General features: G+C 36.9%; 3 protein-coding genes across 5 annotated transcripts in view; 2 read left to right on the top strand and 1 right to left on the bottom strand.

The window, feature by feature from the left end:
* LOC129755641 (5-hydroxytryptamine receptor-like) overlaps positions 1-26,246 on the bottom strand; it is a 443,410-nt gene that overhangs the window by 221,823 nt on the left and 195,341 nt on the right. The window lies entirely within an intron of this gene.
* LOC129752360 (uncharacterized) lies at positions 2,391-2,858 on the top strand. The gene has a single exon (XM_055748149.1). It carries the CDS (start codon positions 2,391-2,393, stop codon positions 2,856-2,858), a length of 468 nt encoding a protein of 155 aa, XP_055604124.1.
* LOC129752359 (uncharacterized) lies at positions 23,351-24,505 on the top strand. The gene has a single exon (XM_055748148.1). The coding sequence runs from the start codon at positions 23,351-23,353 to the stop codon at positions 24,503-24,505; it is 1,155 nt and encodes a 384-aa protein (XP_055604123.1).

Below are 26,246 nucleotides of genomic sequence, written 5' to 3'. Positions count from 1 at the left end.
AATTGTGTTTGGAAATTCATCAAACTTTGTAATCTTACTGATTAGTTGTGAAAAGCTGGTAGAACGATAGACACAAAAGCCGTCAAATCGGTATAATAAAGTGTCTCTTATCTTAAACATAATAATAATATATGTAATGCTTTTATTTCTTAAGTATGACAAATATGCGTCCAGTTGTCCCAGTGTGATAAATTTACTTTTATTTTTTTATCGACATTTCTAGAATAAACCTTATGTGTTGACAAAGAATTTCAGAAATATTTTACAAAGTATAACTTTGATGCACGACATTTTTGAACGTGTTCAGCAATTGCAGTCGTTATTTTTGAGAATTACAAAAGTTATGGCCTATCAAAGTTAAAAAGTATATTTTAAATTCTTAATTCATTCCAACACGATTTTGCTATTTTTCTTTCAAGCCTTGTCAATTGGGTACAGGAAGGTGTTTGTGATTGGTTAAGATTAAAAAATTTGATTGAATTTTCAAATCTGTAGAAATATCAGCAATTTTCCATTGAAAAAAAATTGATTTTTGCTATTTTCCTGCATAGTTTGATCGTTATTTCACACATATATGAAAATATCGTACTAAAAATACCATGGGATTATTTCTTTTAATCTCTAAAAAAAATTATCACTGACTCACTTAAAAATATCCACGCGTTTCTGAGATATTGAGAAGTATTGTTTTACAACCACACAATGTATAACAGGGTAAATTTCATATTTATTTTTTTTTTTCATTTTCCATTGATGTTTCTTTCATAAGAACTTGGGATGTTTGATAAAATTATTGTAGATGTTGAAGAAAAAAAAATGTTTTTTTTTCAAAAACACATCATTATTAAAACTTGAATAAGAATGTTCATTTATCGGCAATTTTAGCATTCCCGGAATCGGGAAATCTGACGATTCTTTTCCCGGAAATTCTCAGGATTCCGGAAAAAATTGAAAATGAAGATTTTAACACTCTACTGCATACGAAGCCTTATCAATATCTATAGTTTTATTTTTATTTTTCAAGTTGTAGTATTGAAAACATTTAAATTTTTTTAATGCCTGAAAAATTCCAATAAGTTTTAAAAAACAATAGACCCATAAACTAAGTACTTAAAAAAATTAACTTGACTGATTCTTGATGCAAAAATTTAAAATAATTAAGACAGCTATTTCGGAACATGTTTTATCAAATTTAATTTTTTTATCATTATAAATATCAAGGTTTTCCATGCTCAATCTGATCAACTTTCCCCATTTCGAACGTGTAAATTTTAAGTATATTAGCAATTTTCATAGGCTTCGGGAATTTCCGGGATATTTAAGCATTTCACGTGATTCAGGAATTTCCAAATATTTTTCCCGGAAATTCTTGATCGGGAAATCTCGGGTAGGATACTCTAATACAGGGATGAGCAACCAGCGGCCCGCGGGCCGCGTGTGGCCCGCGAAGCTTTTTTCAAATTTAACTTAACTTTTTTCTACAATGAATTCTTAAGAAAATTTATATGACTTGATCAAATATGCACTTATCTGTATTTGCCTCACAATCATTCGAATTGATAACATTTTTCTGGCATTTTAAGCATTTATTATATTCCATTCAAGGCATAAATGCAATATTGTTTATTGGCATAACGTAATATTGTAGTATTCTTTTTATTCAGGATACATTTATCCAAATGACTCATACCACTTTGAAAAGCCAAATCCACTAAAGTGAGTCGGAAAAGCAACCAAAAATAGGATGCTGTTCATGATCAAAGGAATTTCGAGTCCATTTGTGAAGCCATTATTTTCGTTTCAAGCAAAAATAAAGTTGTATGATAAAAGATTCACTCAGCAGGATTGTATCGCAAAAGCCCAACAATACTTACCCAGAATGAACCATTTCCCAGATTTTTTTCCCAGAATGCACCATTTACCAGAAATTTTTGCCCAGGATGGACCATATTCCAGATTTTTTTTGACGTAGAATTACGTCTTACGGCAACACTATAGGGGGGCAAATTGAAAGTTGCGATCGGATCTCGCGTCACGAAAACTTTCCAACTCAAGGACATCTTTCCTTTAAGACATTTCAAGCCTGCTCATCGTTGATTGGCTGGTCGAAAATGACAAAAAAACATGGGACGCCACGCCCCTTGGTATGTTTTATTTTTCCCTTCCTTCGAAAGATATAAAAGTAAGGGGTCTCCGGTCGACTGGTTTCATTCTCAGTTTGCCCGTTGAGCAGTGCAATTCGATCTGCATACGGACCCCACCAGCGGTAATCCTATGCAGATATCGTTTTGCCGTTCAAACAGTGGCAAGTTGCCACAGTACGAAAAGAGCGGAGACCATGCATAACCAGCACCTACCTTGTCACCTACCACCCACGCCACACATCACCCATGCGACACGCCACCCACGCCACCTACCACCCGAGCCATCCATCACCCACACGATCTGCCATGCACCATCCTCGCCACACACCACCTCTACTTCCACCCACGCCACCTACCACCCACGCCTCCTACCCACACTACACACCACCCGCATCATCTGCCACCAACGCCACACACCACCTACCACCCACGCTACCTACCATCCACGCCACACATCACCCATGCCACACGCCACCTACCCCCAAGCCACCTAACCCACATCACCTGCCATCCACCATCCTCGCCACACACCAACTCTACCTTCCACCCACGCCACTCACCACCCACGCCACCTACCACCCACGCCACACACCACCCTTGTCACCTACCACCCACGCCACACACCACCCTTGTCACCTACCACCCACGCCACACACCACCCTTGTCACCTACCACCTACCCACACCACCTACCATCAACGCCACACGCTTATGAGTCAAATGTAAATAAATCGAGTAATCAGCTGAGTTCATAAGTAATATTTTCCTTGGAAACTTATGGAGCTTTAAAATTTTAAAAATAATTTTCTCGAACAGCGATATTGGCACTATCGCCCTTTACAAAAAAAGATACCGAATTGATACTGATTCAGAAGAGACGCATGAGGCAGAACTTTCAGGGAGATTTTTCTCTACTTTTGCACTGGGTCAAGCGTTTCTATCAAAGGCAGCGGTGAGAAAGCTCAAAATTTCGGCACTGAAAGGTACTAGTTAGCTTGCAAGCGTTTGATTTTAATGTTGAAGAAATCGTTGCCTATTCATAGGCGTTTAATACTATGCGTTTCTTTGTTACGGATAGTTTGCATGCAAGAGAGCATTTTGTGTTCTTCTGTGCCTATCAAAAAATATTGATCATAGTTATTATGTGTAAAATAAAAAAAACACTTTGCTGTCACAAGTTTGACTAATGGTATCAATGTTTAAAAAACGTCGTTTTTAGCACGACCATTGTACTGACTCTAAATAATTGACCAAACGAGAATTGCAAATTAGACAACAAATGTACATACTTGATATATATTAACGCACATTTTATGTGCGTCATCTTTTGCTAAGAGTTAAGCGTATGGATGAAAGGGATCAGTTGTTGATTTAGCAGATTTTTTATTGAAATTTGATGAAAAACTGTGTTGTTTAAAAAAGTATTGCTTCAATTTTTGTCTTTTTATGCAGCGTTTTTATTAATCCAAACGTTGAATAAAAGAGAAAAACAGATTCAAAACTCCTTATTTAAGAACACTTGATTTATTAAATGCCAGCACTATCATTAGAAGCTTTCTCGCAGGCGTTTGATACTGAGCTTGTATATAATATGCTTAGAAACAAAACTTCAATTTCTAAGCCATGGGTCTTGACACCACTTATATGTACATTATTGTACATGCTTATATTTATTTCGCCTTTAGTTATGCAACTGAATAGTGCTGAATAATGTTTTTAACGGTCAACCACTTGTTTGAAATTGATCAACTTTACTCAAAAAAATTTAAATTTATTACGAAAAATACATTGGCACAAGATAGGCTGTCGTAATTCTACGTCAACATTACGGTCGTGTCTCATATACAACCTCTTAAACTTTTTCCCCAGAATGAAACATTTTCTAGAATGCCACAAAACCTTATTTTTTTCCTGAAGTTTTGTTTTCCTCTCTGGTTTAATCTCATTAAATTTTGTCTTACAATTCTTTTAAAATTTCCAAGTTATTTTATTTTTGAATCAGTATTGTATTTTGTAAAGATTTGGGTACTTTGATTTTATGCTTACTATAGTGTGTCTTTCAAAAATCATTCAGAACTTGAAAACCATATTGGTAATTTTAATTATTTTTTTTTAGAAACGTCGCTGGTAAACTGACAATAAAACACAGACTTCCGACTATCTATTACTTCACTTTTCTTTGTCAGAAGTCTTTCGGAAGTCGGAAGTTCGGACTTCCGAAGTAAACGCGGGCCTAATAATAATATTGTATGAACCCAATTTTTGTGGATTTTTTTTTAAATTCTAGTTTGGAATAATATATTTGATTTTCTGGGAAATTGTTCTTTTTGGTGAAAAATTTTCTGGGAAATCATTCATTCTGGTAAAAAAATTCTAAGAAAAGGTTCATTCTGAGGAAAAAAAATTCTGGAAAAGTGGTTTTCTGAAATTCTGGAGATTTTTAATTCTGGGCAAACGTTTTCGGCGAAATGGAGTAAAACCCTCAGCAGATATTTGTTTTAAAATTTATTCTATTCCATTCGGCAAAAAAGATTGTTCTGTTAGCATTCAAATACTGACAAAACAAATTTAACCTTGTGAAATATTTTTTATTTCTGAATTTTGACGAAAATTACGAAAGTTTTATAAAAAAGCCTGGGGGATCGATTTTATGTTTTTTTACTAACATAAGCTGATTCATGTTTGTAAGGGGACTCGGTAGGCGTCGGTTGAACGTGCAACACGTGTTTTTTTCGGAGCTCCGCAATTCCTCTTCAAAAATTGTAAAAATAATTTGAAAATTTTCGTGTCTATTTAATGTAATGTTCATATCACGATTTGTGTTACAGTGATTAATTTCATTTCGAAGTCGGCGGTTTTTGATTGATGTGAAATGTGAGCAAAATTGCTATCCGTGGAATGGATTTGGATTTGGGTTTTTTTCAATGTTGCGTGTTTTTTTGAAAATTTGGATCTAGAGTTGATTCCTTTTGAAGAAGTATAAAAGTGGCCAACACGTTGGGAAATTTCAAGTGACATTCCGGTTATGGTGTAAATAATTCAGAAAAAGATGTGTGAAGTAAAGTTATACCTACCAAAGTGTGGCCCATGTGTTGCGATTTCACTATCGAAATTAGCCACCCGAAAAAGCGAAGTTTGTGTGTTAATAAGTTGTGGTACGGAGGTCCAACTCATGAATCTTGGAAAATGAGCTTTTTTGAAGTGGTGTTTACTTGTATCTGAAACTTATCCGAAGCTTTGGAATCAATCAAGTGAAATTTAATCTTGAATTAAAAATAAGGGCAAAACTGGCTAGTATGGTTTATTTCATTTTTACTTTTGCCCTCACGTGTGTGGAGGCCCATACCAACAAAAAACCAGACTGCTATGATTGGTAATTAATTCATGCACAACAGAAGAACATGCAGTCTATTCCCGAACTTTGGAGGCTGAGTTACTCGTGTCGCGTTTAAATTGGTGAGCCCGTTCCTTTTTATTATTTTTATTATTCTTCCATTTTTACTTCCATGTCCTCCTCATCACATACAAAGAGTGTTTAGTGTCAGGATTTTACCTGGTCTTAAATTATATGTTATGATACAAATGATACACTCTTGTCATCCAAATTGTTCTACAAATTTGTATTCCTATCTTAGTGACGTTATTTTTATTTGCAATGAACAAATGTAATCAAGAACCGTTTAATGCCACTAATGACTAATGTGAGATATCAAATGAATACTAAATTATTATATATTTTTTTCAGCACTGAAGTCTTTCAGAAAGGGCAAACTATCTAAAAGGTTTCAGTGCTATATTAATCATTTCTTTGCTCTTTCAAATCTTTTCAAGAGCGAGTAATGGCGCTATAACCATGGTCGATGACCTGAAATGATGGTACAAAGAATCCAGAATCGAACAGGGTATAATTTTTAAGGAATTTTTCCTGAATTATTGTATTGATGAATTCTGGATTTCTATGTAGAAAAACTTCATTTCCATCCATAGAAGGAAGAATTGCAAGGTCGATCATCAAGGAGCGTAGAAATATCTTAGCGTCTATGCTCCCAACGAATGAATATCATATTAACAAGGAAACGTATGGTACTGTTGTCCACGTTTCTTCCTCCCCTGTGTTCCAGTTGTCTCTGCGTCCAATACTGCACAGTGGGCCCGGCCGTGTCAAAATGAGTAGTAAATGTACTTTTGCTACTCACCGGGATGCTGACAAGATCTGGCTGTGTATGTATCATAAGCATAAGCAAGCATAAGCAAGCATAACATAAGCTGATTCATGTTGGTAAAAAAAACCGAAGTTGCCGAAAAAAAAGTTCTTCAAAAAAACAATAGACTTCTGAAATTCGGTGATTCTTTGGCGATTTTTCTGTGATACTGTTTTCAGACATTTGGATAGAAAATCTAAAACAAACATTCATAACAAATTATTTCACTTATAATTCGCATTCCACATTATCAAAATCATAGTATAGCTTTAAAAATCCTATGCTTATGATATCTACATAAGACTAAAAATTATGAATATTTCGAAAAAAATTCTAGAATCATGAATTTAATTTTGAATATAGTTGTTTAAAAATATATGAAATTGAACATTTTTCTGTAATTTCGACAACCTTGCTCATCATCTCAATGCAATGGTCCAAAACAGACCTTCAATTTAAAAAAAAAACGGGGGTTTTTCCCGTTTATAGGATAAAAAATCTAGGCTTAGAGGACCAGTTTTTATTGTGGAAAAAAATCACAAAAAGTCAATTAACAATTCAACGTCCACGCTAAGAAGACGGTGATTTTTTAAAATATATGTTTTTCACAGTTTTATGTATCACTGTGGTAAGCTTCAGAAGATTTTTAAATGAAAGTTATGACGAAAAGTACCATCGGATTTAACAAGACAGTTGTAAGAACGAATGTTCGCCAAGAAGTTCAATTACTTACAAAATTAATAGAATTAAAAAATGACAAAGATTATGTGATGTACCTTTTCAATATCGGGTATTTGAAAAGTCGTATCGAATTTCTGTTTATAAGCACGTGAATTCGTTTTATCTTTCCTATTTGAGATTTGTTTTCATCAAAATTTGTAGTTATAAAAAATTACGTGAAGCTCTCCTAATTATTAAAAAAAAACTTATTTTAAGTGCGGCCCGCCGACAACACTTCAAATTTAAAATGGCCCGTTGGTTCAAAAGGTTGCTCACCCCTGCTCTAATACGAGTCATTAATAATTTCATTTACATTATTAAACTAATATCAATAGTAAGTTGTCTTTGCAGTTTTATTTTTCCGCAATTAATAAGTGTCAATATTCAAAAATTACATATTAAAATTGAGAACTTCTATAAATAAGATAAAAACGAAAACTTGGGGTATCGAAAATTCTTAGTTAAGTATCGCTAATATGTACATTAGACTGGCAAATTAGTCATGAAGAATTTTGAAAACCGACCATTTATTTCTTGTGGATTGGTCCAAAAAAACTGATCTCTGCAAATTTTTAGCTCAATCGGAATTAGTTTTGAGGTGCATTAAGAGGGGGGGGGGGGGGGGGGGTAGGGTCTAACGGGTATAAAAAAAACACCATTTTCAAGATTTTTTTCTAGAGCTATCGTTCAAACAAATGTATTCAAATTTTTTGCATTATACAAAGCATTGTTAAAAGAACATTTAGTAATTTTTTCGTAGAAAATGAATTGAAAAATGAGCCGGTGACGGAGCACTTTCGAGGATGCCTTTTAGAAAACAGGATTTGCGGTGGACACTGTATCTCAGCACAGAATCATCTGAAGTCAAAAAATCAGAGCAAAATATTTTCAATAGATGTTTTTCTGGACCCAAACGTTTTTATTTAACTTAAAATTTTTTTTATGAAATTTTTGTGGCTGTTTGAAGTAAAAACTACGATTTTACACGAAAAAATCCACCATTTTTCACCTGTAAAATCTCCCCAAAGTAAAAAAAAACAAAAAAGAAAAACGTTGGGGTCTGGTATTTAATATGTAGAAAATATGTTCCAAATTTGAAAAGAATCGGATGAGTAGTTTTCAAATGACGATGTCCACGGACTTTAAAAATGTGCTTTCGAGAAAAACGCGTTTGAAGTTTCTGCTCTTGCTTTCTTGCAGTATTAGATAGGAGGAGATAAAGGCCTATAATTTCTTCAGTTTTGCTTCAATTGACTTGAAAATTTGACACAACATTCTTGAAATGTTTTACAATAAGAAAATAAAAAAATAAAAAAATCGATTTTTTGAAAGTGTTAGACCCTCCCCCCCCCCCCTCTTAAAGCGCTCAAAGTTTTGGTTTTTTTTACCCTCAAAAACCACCAAAGTAGGGGACCAAAGGTTATCGGAAAAAATCAAAATTTAAATTTTGATGCCCAATGACTTAGAATACATTAAACGTCGAAAACAAGTGTAATACTAAAAAAATGACCTTCTGGGAAATTTTCCGAAAATCTGACAGTTTGTCGGAAACCGAATATCGAAATAAATTTTTTTTGAGATTACACCAGATTTCGAAGTTTTATGCATTTTTTTTTGTCATTTGGCATCGAAACTAAAATTTTCATTTTCCAAATTTCCTTTGGAACCTTCTTTGGTGTTTTTTAAGAGCTATATAACGAAACATTGAGAGCTTTGAGGCACTCCTAAATAGATACCGATTGAGCTGAATTACTGCACGGTGAAGATTTTTTAGCTGATCTACAAAATGTATTTGGTCGATTTTCATAATTTGATCATGAACGTTTCCCATACATCCATTTCCATACTATTATTTATATGCTTTTTGACTTTTTTTGCTTATTTTTATTGAATGTTTCTTTATTTTTGTAGTAACTTTAATTAAAATCACTTCAATTTTTTTTTCCTTTTTTTAAGTTATCATGCAGATCTTTTTATTTACATAAGTTTCGAACATTTTGATTATCTGCATTTTTGTTTGAAACAGATGGAGCGTGATCTTTAAGGTTGAAAAATTTGAAGCAGATTGAATAAAATGAATTAAGTTTCAAATAATCACCAGGTTTTTTCCCATAAAATTAAAATCCGTCTAAAAATGGATTTCTCTATTCAAGGATTCAATGAAAAAGTTTTGTTCTCCGCGTATTGAAAAAAAACTTCTAAAACAAAATGTAAGGACTACTTTGAGTTCATTTTTATCTGATGTTACTCCTCAACTTCTTGTTTTTTTCTCAAAAGTTAGTGAAGAAAATCTTGCCTTTTTATGTGTTAAATGTTGGAAGAAAGTTTTTGATAAGCCAGTTTAATTCTGCAAAATTGATCTACTCATTTACAGTTTTATAAAGTGTTTTTTTTATCTATATATATAAAAAGCAATTATCTGTATGTTTGTTTGTTTGTTTGTTTGTCCTCTATAGACTCAGCCGTCTTAAGAGCTAGAGATCTGAAATTTGGCATGGATGCTCATTAGGACCTGGAATGATGAAAAATGTTTTTAGATTTTTGGACGACCCCTTCTGAAGGGGGTCGTCCATACAAGACAAATATTGTTTTCACGTTATTGACGTTATTTTCCGTCGGATTGTGATGGAAATTTGCACATGAGTGTTTTGAGAGACGAGCAATCGATTACAGTTATCAAATTTAGGGTCAGGGGTTGGCCAAAGGGGTCGTCCATATCCACTGATTTATGTTTTTGCGATATTGGCGTTATTTTACATCGGATTGTGATGAAAATTTGCACATGAGTGTTTTGAGAGACGAACAATCGATTACAGTTATCAAATTTAGGGTCAGGGGTTGGCCAAAGGGGTCGTCCATATCCACTGATTGATGTTTTTGCGATATTGGCGTTATTATACACCGGATTGTGATGAAAATTTGCACATGAGTGTTTTGAGAGACGAGCAATCGATTACAGTTATCAAATTTAGGGCTAGGGGTCGGCAAAAGGGGTCGTCCATATCCACTGATTTATGTTTTTGCGATATTGGCGTTATTTTACATCGGATTGTGATGAAAATTTGCACATGAGTGTTTTGAGAGACGAGCAATCGATTACAGTTATCAAATTTAGGGTTTGAGGTCGGCAAAAGGGGTCGTCCATATCCACTGATTAATGTTTTTGCGATATTGGCTTTATTTTACATTGGATTGTGATGAAAATTTGCACATGAGTGTTTTGAGAGACGAGCAATCGATTACAGTTATCAAATTTAGGGCTAGGGGTCGGCAAAAGGGGGCGTCCATATCCACTGATTTATGTTTTTGCGATATTGGCGTTATTTTACATCGGATTGTGATGAAAATTTGCACATGAGTGTTTTGAGAGACGAGCAATCGATTACAGTTATCAAATTTAGGGTTTGAGGTCGGCAAAAGGGGTCGTCCATATCCACTGATTAATGTTTTTGCGATATTGGCTTTATTTTACATTGGATTGTGATGAAAATTTGCACATGAGTGTTTTGAGAGACGAGCAATCGATTACAGTTATCAAATTTGGGGTTTGAGGTCGGAAAAAGGGGGCGTCCATATCCACTGATTTATGTTTTTGCGATATTGGCGTTATTTTACATCGGATTGTGATGAAAATTTGCACATGAGTGTTTTGAGAGACGAGCAATCGATTACAGTTATCAAATTTAGGGTTTGAGGTCAGCAAAAGGGGTCGTCCATATCCACTGATTAATGTTTTTGCGATATTGGCTTTATTTTAAATTGGATTGTGATGAAAATTTGCACATGAGTGTTTTGAGAGACGAGCAATCGATTACAGTTATCAAATTTAGGGTCAGGGGTTGGCCAAAGGGGTCATCCATATTCACTGATTAATGTTTTTGCGATATTGGTGTTATTATACACCGGATTGTGATGAAAATTTGCACATGAGTGTTTTGAAAGACGAGCAATCGATTTGCGGATCAGAAGTCGGCTGAAGGAGTCGTCCATACCCAACTTTAGTGTTTTTTGCGATTTTGACGTTATTCTACATTGGATTGAGATGAAAATTCCCGCATAGGAGTTTTGAGGGACGCTCTTTTGCTTTCAGGTTTCAAATCTTGACTCAAGGGTCGGCGAAAGGGGTTATTATCTGTTCACTGTTTTTACGATATTCTCTTGATTGAGCATAGAATTGTAATGAAAATTGACACATGGGAGTTTAACAGAAAAGATAATTGATTTCAGGTGTCAAGTTTTGAATCGTGGTCAAAAAAAGGCCTTCCATGTTAGTTGCTCACTGTTTTCGCGATATTGTCGTGATCATGCATCGGATTGAGATGAAAATGTTCAGATGAGGGTTATAAACTATGAGCAATTGACTCCAGGTAGCATGTTCCGTGTCAAAGGTCGGCGAAAGGGGCGTTTATATTCACTGATCATTGTTTTCAAGTTCCTGACGTTATTTTACATATAATTTTAAAAGAAAAAATGGCACAAGGGAGTTTTGAGGAACGTAAAATTGGTTTCAATTATCGAAATTCGGGCCATGGGACAGAAAAAGAGGGTTTCATTGAAAGTTCAGTGTTTTGTGCAATAATTTTGTTGGAGGCAGTTAATTGATACCAATTTAAGTGTGAAGGTCAAGCAAAAGAGTCGTGCACACAAACAAATAGTACATGTTTCTACCATAATGTCTAGATTTTGCAACCGATCGAGAAGAAAACACTCTCACATAAATTTTAATTTGAATTTCAAGTAATAGTAATAGTAGCGACTTTAAACACTGTTGAATTTTTTCCCCAAAATTGTCGAAAGAATGTTTCGAATTCATTTTCTAAACTCATTTTGACGTACCAATGATTTAAAGCGAAACAAAGTTCGTACGGGATCAGCTAGTCTATATATATAAAAAGCAATTATCTGTATGTTTGTTTGTTTGTTTGTTTGTTTGTCCTCTATAGACTCAGCCGCCTTAAGAGCTAGAGATCTGAAATTTGGCATGGATGCTCATTAGGACCAGGAATGATGAAAAATGTTTTTAGATTTTTGGAAGACCCCTTCTGAAGGGGGTCGTCCATACAAGACAAATATTGTTTTCACGTTATTGACGTTATTTTCCGTCGGATTGTGATGAAAATTTGCACATGAGTGTTTTGAGAGACGAGCAACCGATTACAGTTATCAAATTTAGGGTCAGGGGTCGGCCAAAGGGGTCGTCCATATTCACTGATTTATGTTTTTGCGATATTGGCGTTATTATACATCGGATTGTGATGAAAATTTGCACATGAGTGTTTTGAGGGACGAGCAATCGATTTCAAGTTTCGAATTGCGGATCAGAAGGCGACTGAAGAAGTCGTCCATACCCAACTTTAATGTTTTTGCGATTTTGACGTTATTCTACATTGGATTGAGATGAAAATTTCCGCATAGGAGTTTTGAGGGACGCTCTTTTGCTTTCAGGTTTCAAATCTTGACTCAGGGGTCGGCAAAAGGGGTTATTATCTGTTCACTGTTTTTACGATATTCTCTTGATGACACATGGGAGTTTAACAGAAATGATAACTGATTTCAGGAGTCAAGTTTTGAATCGTGGTGAAAAAAAAGGCCGTCCATGTTAGTTGCTCACTGTTTTCGCGATATTGTCGTGATCATGCATCGAATTGAGATGAAAATGTTCAGATGAGGGTTATAAACTATGAGCAATTGACTCCAGGTAGCATGTTCCGTGTCAAGGGTCGGCGAAAGGGGCGTCTATATTCACTGTTTACTGTTTTCAAGTTCCTGACGTTATTTTACATATAATTTGAAAAAAAAAAATGGCACAAGGGAGTTGTGAGGAACGTAAAATTGGTTTTAATTATCGAATTTCGGGCCACGGGACAGAAAAAGAGGGTTTCATTGAAAGTTCAGTGTTTTGTGCATTAATTTTGTTCGAGGCAGTTAATTGATACCAATTTAAGTGTGATGGTCAAGCAAAAGAGTCGTGCACATAAACAAATAGGACATGTTTCTGCCATAATGCCTAGATTGAAATTGTCCCAAAATTGTTGAAAGAATGTTTCGAATTCATTTTCTAAACTCATTTTGACGTACCAATGATTTAAAGCGAAACGAAGTTCGTACGGGATCAGCTAGTTTTACTATAAAATCAAGTTTCAACTTGAATTAAAATATGATAAAAAACTTAGCATTTTTTATTTGAAACGCTCAAAACAACTTGAATCCCTCGCTTATTTTTTATCGTTCTAATCTCTAAATTACTTTCGCCGGCTTCCAAGAGACCGACCGACCCCGAACCGGAAGCTGGAAGTTTCTGCACCGACCGGAACCGGAACCGAATGGGGCAACGCAAGCAGGCAATTAATTTTCCCAAGATTTGACCCAACAACCAACCGTGGTGTGGGGGAGGATATTGGCTATTTGCCCTAAAGCGGAAACCATTCCCATCCCGATACCTCCAATAAATCGTCCAATTTTCATCACCTTGATCGATTCCTCGAAAAACCGGGATTAATTGACTTCGGGTTTCTTTATTCCGGTTTGTTTTTTTTCTCGGTTTTCTTTGAAATGTCTAGGGAAATGGCTTCTTTAAAACGTTTGCTGTTAACTTAGAAAAAAAAAGCAATTTTGGTAGATCCCCACAAAACTCCGAAGCGGAAAGGAAGGAAACTAGGTTTATTGAGATGATGAGAGAAAGGAAAAAAAGGTTCGCCTCACCAGCTTAGGGTGATTTAAATTTCCGAATGGCCTTCCACACTTTCCAAAAAGGTATATACCTAATGATTGAACGTCCTTCCGATTATTGAAAGGTGGAACGGGTGTTTTTTTTTTCTAGGGTAGAAACAAACCTGATTAATTTGAAATTACACGAATCGTCTATAGCTGATTGTGGGATGGTGATCTAATCTATTTCCAATTCGGTCTGGTCAATTTTGTGACCAGATGTTGACTTTCATTGGTTCTGATTAGTACAGTACTCACTCGTAAATTGGGCATTTTTAATTAGACAAGGTTGGTTATTGGACGTTTGAGAAAAAGTCTAGTCGGTATCCTAAAATCGGATAATTTCTTCAAATAACTTTAGTTATTTGACATTTTCTTGAAAGATTTTGCGCTCATCCGGCGTTTCATAACGTACATATTTGGATGAAAATTTATTCATATTATTTTCTTACTTATTCAAAGTCAGTTTTCGTAGAGACAATATTATGAAAAAACAGCGAAAATTGCTTAAGTAATGTAATGTTCTATGCACCTTCAGTTACCGGAAATTTTTGGTAATCGGGCGTTCATTTCGGTCCCAACACGTCCAATTAACGAGCAAATACTGTAGTTTATTCATTTTAAATCTTCCTAACCTCCCATTGATTTATTTTTCAAATTCTTCTCAATTTTTTTAAATTTTTCTTATCCACACATCATTCATACAATGTAAAACTTGTTAAAACGAAAACGTTTTCAACACACTAAAGCAAAATCGTGAATTTAATTGGTAATTTTCTCCGATCTGGAAAATGGTTGAACTCGAGCCAGACTCCTGCTGAAAGGAAGCACGGTCGAAGAGCAACTTTTCGAATTCCTTTTGAACGTTTCGTGTGTGCAGGAATTTGTGAATGTGTCTGTATGAATGAGATTGGGTATTCCCATGAGCTGGGTGTGGGTGGTATTTATTTTCGGGTGGCTGGATTTGTGTGGCCCCAGCCAGCCAGCCAGCCAGCCATCCAGCAAGTGGAATAGCACCGGAGCAGAGAGTAAAACCTTGACCGGATGAAGCATGTGTTAACATACCGGAATTAAATCTAAACACCTGGGTTGTTTGAATTTAATTTAAGATAGGACGTCGAAATGAGCGTCGAGTCGATTTATTTTCGGGTGGATAAGGTTAGATTGAAATTGGAATGCTCTGATATTTGCTGGCAGCCAGACACAGAGGTTTGCTTATAGGAGGGGTTTACTCAACTTTTAATTTCCGATGAATACCACTTGGTTCTTGTTTGAATACCGACAAGATTTAAATCCTGGAGCTTTACTTGGGTGTTTAAGTTTGATTGACTGCAATTTGTAGCCTGAGCTCAATGATAACAGAAAATCACAATGCAAACTATATTTTTCTTGCAGATAGAAGAAAAGGTTACTTCTCATTAAATTAATTGTATTTTATAGCTACTATTTTCATTTAATAAATTCCTCTTCTAGACTGAAATTATGTCTGTAAAAACTTAATTAACAGAAAGTTAATAGTTCTGTTAATTTTGTTCGTTTTAAACCTAAAGGCCCGAAGTTAAAATTAATCGGTACTCCAGAATTAAACAGGTGTTAATTGCCTTTTACTGAATCGAATTGTTTCAATTAATCAAGGATTCGCAAAATTTTAGGTAGGTTTTTTTTATTTGGTTGGATTTCAACTTCTTCAAGTCATTCGTCCCAATGAACGTATTGATATGTAGTGGGAACTTTTTTATTTGGAAAACTGTTCATTAGGGTGTCCCAAAATTGCATAACTTTTGGGAATCTAGGGGCTCACCCTCCAAATGGTAGATTGGGATGTGCAGAACATACTTTTGTATGGGACCGACTAAAAAAATCATGTTTAGAGGTTCCGCAAGCGCGATCTTTGAAAAAAGTCCACTTTCAAAAGATTTGATTTTAAATAAATTCTGGGTCCAAAAATTTTCATAAAATTTATATATTTTATTTTTTTTGAATTTTGTTTGAATTAAAAACTACACGTATAAAATGAAAAAAAAAATCAAATGTGTATCAAAATGTGAAACAAGTAAGCTATTTCCAAGAAAAAAATTTTTTTGGTCCAAAAATTTTGTATTCAACTGACCAACATGTGTACCAAGCGTAAAATATTTTTGTTACCAATGATTTTTGGCACTTAAACATTGCTGAACAAAACACGTTGTTTGTATCATCGTGTGAAGAGCTATTCACGATTTAATCCTTAGTAAAAATCACAATTTAGGATAATTTTTATTTAATTTATCAAATTTGTCTTAATAAATACCTACTTTAAAATCAAAATACTTGCAAAAAAAACTTGGTGGTTTAAGGAAGTCATCAGAAGGCGATTTGCCAAATTTGAGCGGAATCGGACAACAGGAAGGAGTTCCACTGAATCTCAAGTGTGAAAGGGATTCTGAGACATAGCGTTCTAAAAAAGCATAAAAAACTGGTTTTTCAACAAACATTTTTTTCTTTACCAATCGATTGCTTGATTCTGAAGATTTTATTAAAATTTCAACTAATACTAACAATTCACCTGCAGACTGCAACTCGATTGGACTTAAAACAAAAAAGTAATAGCTGTTCAAAGATTGTATGTTTGTGGCAAATTGTCGTTTAACACATAATGAGTAAATTTTACTCATTGCGTTTTAAAGGACAATTTGTGACCAAAATCCAATATTCTAACAGCCATAACTTTTTTGTTTTTAGTCGAATCGAGTTGCAGTCCTCAGGTGAAACGTTCATATTAGTTGAAATTTTAATAAAATTTACATAATCAAGCAATCGATTGGTAAAGAAAAATATGTATGTTGAAAAACCAGTTTTTTATTCTCCTTTAGAACACTATGTCTCAGAATCCCTTTCACACTTCAGATTCAGTGGAACCCCTTTCTGTTGTCCGATTCCGTTCAAATTTGGCATATGACCTTCCGATGACTTCCTTAAACCATCCAAGTCTTTTTTGCAAGTATTTTGAATTTAAGGTAGGTATTTATTAAGACATATTTGATAAATTAAATAAAAATTATCCAAAATTGTGATTTTTATTAAGGATTAAACCGTGAATAGCTCATCACACGATGATACAAACAACATGTTTTGTTCAGCAAAGTTTAAGTGCACAAAAATCCGCATCTTTTGATGGCATTGATATCAAAAATATTTTACGCTTGGTACACATGTTGGTCAGTTGAATACAAAATTTTTGGACCAAAAAATTTTTTTTCTTGGAAATAGCTTGCTTGTTTCACATTTTGATACAAATTTGGTTTATTTTTCATTTTATACGTGTAGTAGGTATTTAATTCAAACAAAATTCAAAAAAATTAAAATATATAAATTTTATGAAAATTTTTGGATCCAGAATTTATTTAAAATCAAATCTTTTGAAAGTGGACTTTTTTCAAAGATCGCGCTTGCGGAACCTCTAAACATGATTTTTTTTAGTCGGTCCCATACAAAAGTATGTTCTGCACATCCCAATTTACCATTTGGAGGGTGAGCCCCCAGATCCCCAGAAGTTATGTTATATTGGGACACCCTACTGTTCATGCATGTAAAATCTTTTTCGTGTATCCGACAGTTGGAGCTTTAATTAAGATAGAAAATTTCGAGTGTTGGGATATAACGAGAGCCCCGACACACTTCCGTTTCGTTAGCGGATGGCTTAAGCGCCACTTCCTTACGGAAGACCACCCACCTAGTCTTGGTTTGCCCAGCTGAATGAGACTCGGACGTGAGTTCCTTTTTTGGTTCCCTATTTTGGGAAAGAAGCAGAAGGGTCTCTGAAAAGGGATCCGTTATTCGGCTTCGAATTCGAATTTGTCCAAATTGTTTTCGGTCTTTATGAAAGAGTTTCCTTAAACATCTTTGTTTACCACACAAATCCGATCTCATGACCGTGTCTGGCTGATTCCTAATAATTAGCTCATAATTTATCTCCTCTTCGTTCAAATCTTCCGGTCTAGGGAAGAAACGCATCCTTTTTAGCGTAAGACTACTAAGGTCTTTACTGAAAAATTTCCCTCCGGATGAAAAAAATAGCTCAAAGTATAAAAGCTTGATTGGGTAACAAATTTACCAAAAATGTCTAAGGAATTCCTAGATGTAATGGTCTAAGTTGAAAAAAAAAATGTAAAATCCGTTTCAACGGGGACCCTAAAGCGTTAACAGTCGAAAACTTTCTGTACAAGACGAATAAATTATCAGAACGCGAAGGGGTGTCGAAACAGACGCTATTGAGAGATATCCACATGCTGTTGGAGGGCACCGCAGCAGATTGGTTTTTTACCTTCGTCGACGATTTTAACACATGGGAAAACTTTGAGACTAGGATAACACAACGCTTTGGAAACCCCAACAGGGACCAAGGTATTAGGTATAAAATCCAAGAACGGAAGCAGCTACGAGGAGAGACGTTTGTGGCGTTCCTTTCTGAAATCGAGAAAATGAACCGCATGCTTACCCAGCCACTATCGCGACGAAGAAAGTTCGAAGTGGTATGGGACAACATGCGACACCACTATCACTCGAGATTGGCGACCACCGAAATCCAGGATCTAGAACATCTTACAACTTTGAACCACAGGATAGACGCGACCGATTATAGCCTGCAGCACCACCAGACGGAATCCTCAAATCGCAGACCACTAAACGCCATCGAGTTGGACGAGGAGGATTATTGGTCCGACGGTGCAACACCTTTATATGCAACCCAAGGACACACGACACCGAACTTCAGAACACAACAGCCGTACGTAGGAACCCGTACAAACTACCAAACACCTACGAGCTCGAAAATCCTTCCGGAAAACGAATAGGAGTTTTCCACAGTACGGTGCTCAAACGTTTCCACCAGCCTAAAAGTACGAACAACTCCTAATTCGTAATTTCGTAGATTTTTTTTTTTATTTTTTTAAGCTATGCCCCTTCTCAAGAGGAAACTAAAAAAAAAGAAAACACCGGAAGGGTAAAAAAAAACTTTCGACGGACTCGCGAGAAACAACCTAGGTTAATCCTACGCTGAGGGAACCGAAAAAACCAATTCAAGACACTAGACCAATTCATTTAACAGCTATGCAACGTAAACGGGACCAATAATCGAAACAAAATACCATCTGGGAACAAATTCTTACTTCGACGGACTCGCGAGGAAAGGCCCTATGCTCTCCGAGCTGAGGGTACCGAAACAAATCGACATCGTCCTAACAGAGACCACTTCAAGCGCAGAGTGAGTCTAAGCCGATCCAATTGTTAAAAAAAAAAAACCGAACGGAATCGATTCGCGTAATTGTACATAGCTTAGCTGTTAGTATCCTAGTTCCCTAAGACTTAGATAAGGTAGTACTTAAGCTAGATTAGTAAGAAAACATGAAAAATGAACTCACGGTTAACTTTTTAGGACAATTTTAGCTTCCGGTAAACGGGCAAGAGGGAGCGCTCTTTTGTCGGAATCCATGTGCGGCGTTGTCAGGCAACCACAATCCTCTGGCAGAACCATCTGACCGTCCCTGATCGGCATCAGCACCACTTTCGAAGAACTTCTACTTTCAACCCGGATGGGCACTCTTGATTAGGAAATCTGCTCACCCACCTAAAAACATAAAAACGTTTATTGGTTTGTTTTAGTAGTCACTTACCTGTTTCGATACAATCAAGATACGTCGAAATTCGCTGGAATTAGCCAAACCGATGAACCCCACCGAAGATTTAGCCAGGAAAATCCAGAGAACTTCTATTCGCCACCAGCTCCGAACCGAAAAGGAACAGTCGAACCTAGACAAAAAAAACGGAGGTTCACCGCACTTGGCAGCAGAACCGGGGAAACATCAAAAACCCCCGTTAGTATAATTTTTTTTTTTTTTTTTTGCCAGGAATTTACCACTAGGTGGCATTCTTCCCTAATTTGCCCGTTAGTATAAGGAAATAACGTGAGTACTCACCTATGGCCAACTTTGTTTATTAGCGATTGATCGCTCAATGTACATGTACATTTCTTCTGAACGGCATGCAACTAAAGTCGCTTAAGTTGCAATTTGCAAACTTCGTCCTATGACGATAATTTTACGTGCAATCGATGCAATTTGGACTGGCGAGCCGGAAAAGTAGCCTATTTCCACCCCCGCAAAGAAAATTCAAACCATTTGTATGGGGAAAATTTTAACGATCGAGCGCACCGTAAAGGAATGAAAAACCAAGCGTCTCCACCAGCACTAACAGCAGAAAATCGAAACAGACACACAACATTGTAAACGAACACACGACAGTAGAGTCCGAAATAAAAAGGATCCAATGAATGTACCTAACTAAATCGTCTCAGGTATTTTGGACCGGAAACACTAGAGGGATGATGACATAATTGGGGCATTGGGAAGGGGTCACAGGTTATTCGTTGTTGCTTTTTATTCGTTTACTGCGGTGATTGGCTGCGAATCCAATCACGGTCTTTTCTCATTCCTGATCAAGTTAAGAGGGTGGGAATTCGTCCGTTAGTTTTCAGACTTCTCTAGTTCAACTTTTGAGCGAACAACGAATAATCCCCCTTTCCGTGATTTTGCGGGCTGTTCTCGTTTTCGAGGCGGATTCGAATTCGAAGCCGAAGTACGGATCCCTTTTCAGAGACCCTTCTGCTTCTTTCCCAAAATAGGGAACCAAAAAAAGGAACTCACGTCCGAGTCTCATTCAGCTGGGCAAACCAAGACTAGGTGGGTGGTCTTCCGTAAGGAAGTGGCGCTTAAGCCATCCGCTAACGAAACGGAAGTGTGTCGGGGCTCTCGTTATAGGGAAAAGCTAACTTTTCGTAAGCAATAATTTTGTTGTTTTGTGGTTGCTCTTTAGATCTTTCTTGTTTCATCAGGATTTGAAAATGAATCATCAGAGACGACCAGTAAATCGCTAAAAGGACAAACTTAATGCAAAATATGCAACTAATTTGTGTAAGATTATTAAATGCATTGCAAAAAGTGTCAGTATAAAAAGTGCATGTGTTGTTTATTCGAATTAATAAAGTTAACCAGCAAAATCAGAATATTTTTTCATTTAATTAAAGATTTGAAAATAAGCCACTACATTCGCATTTCAATGAAATCTACGTGATTTGCACATAGAGAACGAACCCCTTTTCACATTCGATTCACAAGTGGAATTCATCAACAACTCATATGAAAATTACGTGAATTTTGTTTGCTGCACGAGCTCTGTTTGCTACCTGAAATTCACGTAGATAACTCATGATTTTCATGGTGACAAAAATCCATGCGTGTTTTCACGTAGCGTTCATGTGAAGAGTTTTCTGAGTGTACCTTGCTCTCATATGCTGGAATTCATAGCAAAGAAATGGAAAAACTGAATAATTAATCATTATTTTATGAAATTAATTTGCGGCTTTATTGGTGAGGGTTAAAGAGTAGAAATGAAAGACGGATAGAATATCAGAAGAAAATTCTAAGGTGGTGAAAAGAGCGAAGAGCATTTGAAATAGAAGCTTGACCACATACTAAATTCTTTGTCCCATGTTCTTTGTTTTCGATACAGTTAATTATTAATGTTTGAGTATAATCTCACCGCCTAGTGGTATAGGAACAAAGAAAATGACGGGAATATAGACCATCCCGAAACACATCTAAAACACCTCTCAGAAGAGATGAGCTCTGTTCATGGAAGGCGAAAGAGAGTGTTTACTGCTAGTTTATGCTTTTTTCTCTCCAAATTTAATACTCGAACAATATGAAAATGTGTTTGTTTGGAATGATAGGGAACTTTTGGTTTATATACAATTCTCTGTTTCGCCACTTTGTGTACAACACAATTTAAACAACAGATCAAACCAATCCGCCGTGCTATACACCTCGTAAAAATAAAACCCCCCAATCGAAATCGAAATAAAGTGTTTTGAATCTTAAGTTGAATTCAAAGTTTAAATTCGCGAGTTTTCCAAATTGTGTCCGAAAGTGTTCCGGTGCCAAAACATTTGGTCCTTCGAGCCGGATGACCGTCCGGAAAGTGGTTCTGGAACATAAAAACGGACTTTAAGTGAAGACCGCCGATCGGCCGAGTAGCAAAAGTGTGAACCATTTTGCGCTCACAATTTCGCCATCGCAGTGCTGAACAATTGAACTCAAGTGATTGTTGACGCTAACAAAGCAAGTGCACTTTGAACGCTTGGCTTGGATGCAGTTAAGTGCATCGGACTCCAGTGTCAGCCATTGCAATTTCGGACAATAAGTGCGCAAAGAATCGTTGAGGAATACTGACCAGCAACAAGGCAGAGGACAGCTGATCTAACAGCAGCGAACCAGAGGACAGCTGATTTACAACCAGCAAACGACGCAACGTCTGAAGGAGCAGCTTTTTGGAATTAATTAAGCAGGAAGTATTTACTGGCTTGATGCATGCGGCCAAAAATAGTGCTAAAAATAAAGAATTGATTGTGAATTGATCTTTGATTGCATGAAGTGTGTGCCCTGTCCGCTAACAAAAATTGGTCTTGGTAATTCATTGGCATTTTTACTTTGCTATTTTTACACTGGTTGTGCCCACTCGCTGCTGTCAATATCGGGTTGCTAGTCTCGAAATTCGCGTCGCGATCGGATGGAACGTTGAGTTGATCAAATTAAAGTGCAAATATTCAAGTCAGAAGCACATAAGGTGCATGTCAGAGCACATTAAGGTGCAAGTCAGCAGCACAGAAGGTGCAAGTCAGATATTTTGGTCAGAATTATTCAGTACTGGACGGATTGGGTCCAAGGTGTATGAGTTTGTCAGAAAATACAAGTTTGCTGAAGAATTTAAGATTGAGTTGGAAATCTTATCACAATCAAGTCTGAATTGTCAGAAAATTAAGTTTGAGTCGGAAATCTTGTCAGAGTTAAGTCTGAATAAGAAATTAAGTTTGTGTTGGAAATCGTTTCTGAATCTTGTCGGAATTAAGTCTGAATCAGAAACTAAGCTTGTGTCAGAATTCTTAAGTGAAAATTGTTGGAAATCTTGTTTGAAACTTGTCAGAATTAAGTCTGAATCAAAACCTAAGCTTGTGTCTAAATTCTTAAGTTTTGTTTTCAACTGTTCAGAATTGAGTTTGAGTTGATATTTGAGTTTTTGTAAGAAATTTGGTCTGAAACTTGTCAGCGGTTGAGTCAGTTTACAAATCGTCCTAACAATTGTCAGAAATTAAGCCTGAATCAGAAACAACGTGTCAGTTCAAGAACTTGTCTGAAGGTACAAGTTTGATTTCGTCAGAAATTGAAAGCTTAAGTCAGTTATTAGTAATTCTGTATTGAACGAATCGGGTCCAAAGGTGTCTGATTGTCAGAAATCGAAAAACATTCGACATTTCGTCTGAATTTGAAAATAAACTCCTGAACTTCAACAATAAATTCGCCTACGTCAGTATTTGAGTCAGAAATTCGTCAGTTTTGGACAAATTTGGTCCAAGTTTGTCAGATATTTCGGAAATTGGAAATTGGTTTCTCGTTTTCCCCAATTTGGGTTGAATCGCTGCTTTTTCAGCTCTGAAACGTCAGAGTTTTTGAAATTTAAGTAGAAGTTGACAGTATTTCCAGTCAGAATGGCGAAAAACGTTCAGTTGAAGTTGCTACAAAAGAGAGAGAGGCAAATAGTGCTTCTCATGGACAGTGTTGACCGATTCGTGCAGAATTATGAACCAGATCGTGATGAGTGTCAGATTGCTTCAAGGCTCGGAGCCTTGGAGCCTGTGTTCGACGAATTTCATGAAGTGCGCAGTAAAATCGAGCTGATCTTTTATGAAAGTGAAGAGAAGAAGGCCAAGGAGCTCTACGGCGACGCCAAAGATGAAGCAGAAGCCCAACGTGACGAAGAAAACGACATGCTGCTGCTGAGTTTTGAAGATCGTTTCTTCCGATTGAAGGGTGCTCTATCGAAACTTCAACATAAACGTGAACAAGCTTCACATGACGACAACTCCTTTCATCGTGAAAGCCATGCCTCCATGGGGTCGAGAGTTAAGCTGCCAGAAATCCGATTGCCCAGTTTCAGTGGAAAACTTCGCGAATGGGTTTCATTCCGCGACAGTTTTCAAAGTTTGATCCACAACAACGGACAACTCGCACCCATGGAAAAGTTTTCATACCTCAGGTCATCGTTAAGCGGCGAAGCACTCGAAGAAGTTATCTCTATCGAACTCTCAGACGTCAATTACACTGTCGCCTGGGAGATTCTGACAGAGCGCTATGAGAATAAGAAGCTGATAGTGAAGGCGTACCTAGACGCACTATTTTCCCTCGAACCGATCAGAAAAGAGGGGTATGAGAGCATCAACAATCTCATATCTGAATTCGAAAAGAATCTTATGATGCTGCAGAAGGTCGGCGAAGACACTGATGGCTGGAGCACCATTTTAGCGCACATGCTGCACTCGCGACTAGACCCTGTCTCTCTGAGAAACTGGGAAACTCAACACAACAGTAAGGAGGTTCCAAAATACGAGGACATGAAGAAGTTTTTGCGCAATTACTGCTCCGTTCTACAGTCAGTTGCCCCGATGAAAGAACCCCGCTACAACATACCAGATCATCATCAGCCAAGAACCCAATCAGCGAGCTACACGACATTTAAGTCCTCAAACCAGTGTCCATTTTGTAGTGAAACGTGGCACTCACCGTTTCACTGCCAGAGATTCCTTCGATTGAAGATATCAGAACGTGTTGAAGCCGCCAATCGAAGTCGAGTCTGTAGAAATTGACTGCAGCCTGGTCATTTTGCGCTGAACTGCACTCGTAGCAGTTGTCGGTTGTGTCAACAAAAGCATCACACTATGTTGCATGCTACGCGATCCTCCGTTCCAAATCCGTCGAATCCGAGACTCAGTCAACTGTCAAATGCACAACCCACTAATCTAGAAAGCACCCATATTAATCCACAGCAAGCCTATCAACAGCAAAGACAACAAACCATGCCAATAGTTACGGAAACACACACTCAACCACTAAATGCAACACACAATTCACCAAACACAACCACACAAATCAATTCACCTATGCCAAGCACAAGCCAAAGCTACGTAGCACTATCTGTTAAGCCTGCATCGAATACTCTGCTTCCTACCGCTCTTATCAAGATAAAAGACCGCTATGGTAACGCTCTGACGGCTAGAGCCCTGCTGGACTCTTGTTCGCAGCATTGTCTGATGACTGAAGAGTTTTCGAGAAAGCTGAAGCTCGAAGAAACACCAACGTTTTTATCAGTCCAGGGTATTGGGTCGTCTGAGTCAGTGTCAACGAAAACCATACGTTCTGAAGTCTGTTCACGTTCGCCAAAAATATCTGGTTTCCGACAAACTATGCAGTTCTTTGTGTTGCCCAAACTCACGCTGCAGCTACCTTCGTCATCGTTTCATCCTCCGTCCATGTCGATTCCCGATTCCTCCTTGCTAGCAGATCCTAACTTCCATGAGTCAAAGCGGATCGATGTCATCATTGGTGCTGAATGTTACACAGATTTGTTGAGGAATGAACGAAGAAAGATCACGAATGGTCCCACGTTACAAAACACAGTTTTTGGTTGGATTGTGTCAGGTCGAATGGTCGAGTGTCCGCAAAACGTTTCACATACCTTAGTTCGCCCTACAAGCACCTACAGAAGCAGCTCACGTGGTTCTAGGAGCTCGAAACACGCAGCGTTGAGATCTCGAACTTTATTTATGCACCTACAGTCAGAGTTGAAGCAGACTGCCCTACCCAAGAATAAGTCAGATTTGTGTCAGTTAAATGAGTCAAGAGGTACTCATTTTTTGAATAACCTACGTTACAACTTTGTGCCAAATTACAGCAAGGGTTTGCTGAACAAAAATGTCGTCAGATTTTAAGTCAGAGGGAATAAATTCAGTTGAATTTCATTCAAAAAGAAAGTTGTATGATTGAGTCAGAATTTTTGTCACTGAAATCCTAACGTAGAAAGTATTCATAGTCTTGCAAAGAAACGGTCATGACATTTGATCAAAAACTAAAGCAAATAATTGAAGTTAAGTCCGCCACCCACACCGCTTTAAGTACTAAGAATCGCTTTAAGAACCATGCTTTTTTAAGTATCGTATGTTTTGAAGAATCTTGCTTTCTGAAGAATCATGTCATGTTAAGAACCGTCATACATTCATACCCTTTTGAGCACTTACCCTGTCGTTTGGAGTATCTTATTCGCTTCTAGTACCCTACAAAAGCCTTTGAAGTTCATCATAAGCTGAAGAACTATACGCATACCGTTTGAAGAAACATAGCCATCACGTTTTAAGTTCATCCATATTGCTTTGAGGTTTTCTCATGTCATTTAAAAAACAAAATCCTATCGGATCGAGGATCCCATCGTCTGAAAACATCAACTCTAACCAAATCAAGAAGGCATTGAAATCGCTTGAAGAATCATCTTTGAAAAGTATTATCGTGTTGAAAATAATTTCGCCTGAAAAGCGTGCCGTTTGATGATTCACC

Source organism: Uranotaenia lowii, chromosome 3 (genome assembly GCF_029784155.1).
Source record: "Uranotaenia lowii strain MFRU-FL chromosome 3, ASM2978415v1, whole genome shotgun sequence".
NCBI lineage: Eukaryota > Metazoa > Arthropoda > Insecta > Diptera > Culicidae > Uranotaenia > Uranotaenia lowii.
Note: the sequence above shows the minus strand (reverse complement) of the source record. Positions and strands in the feature narration are given on the sequence as shown.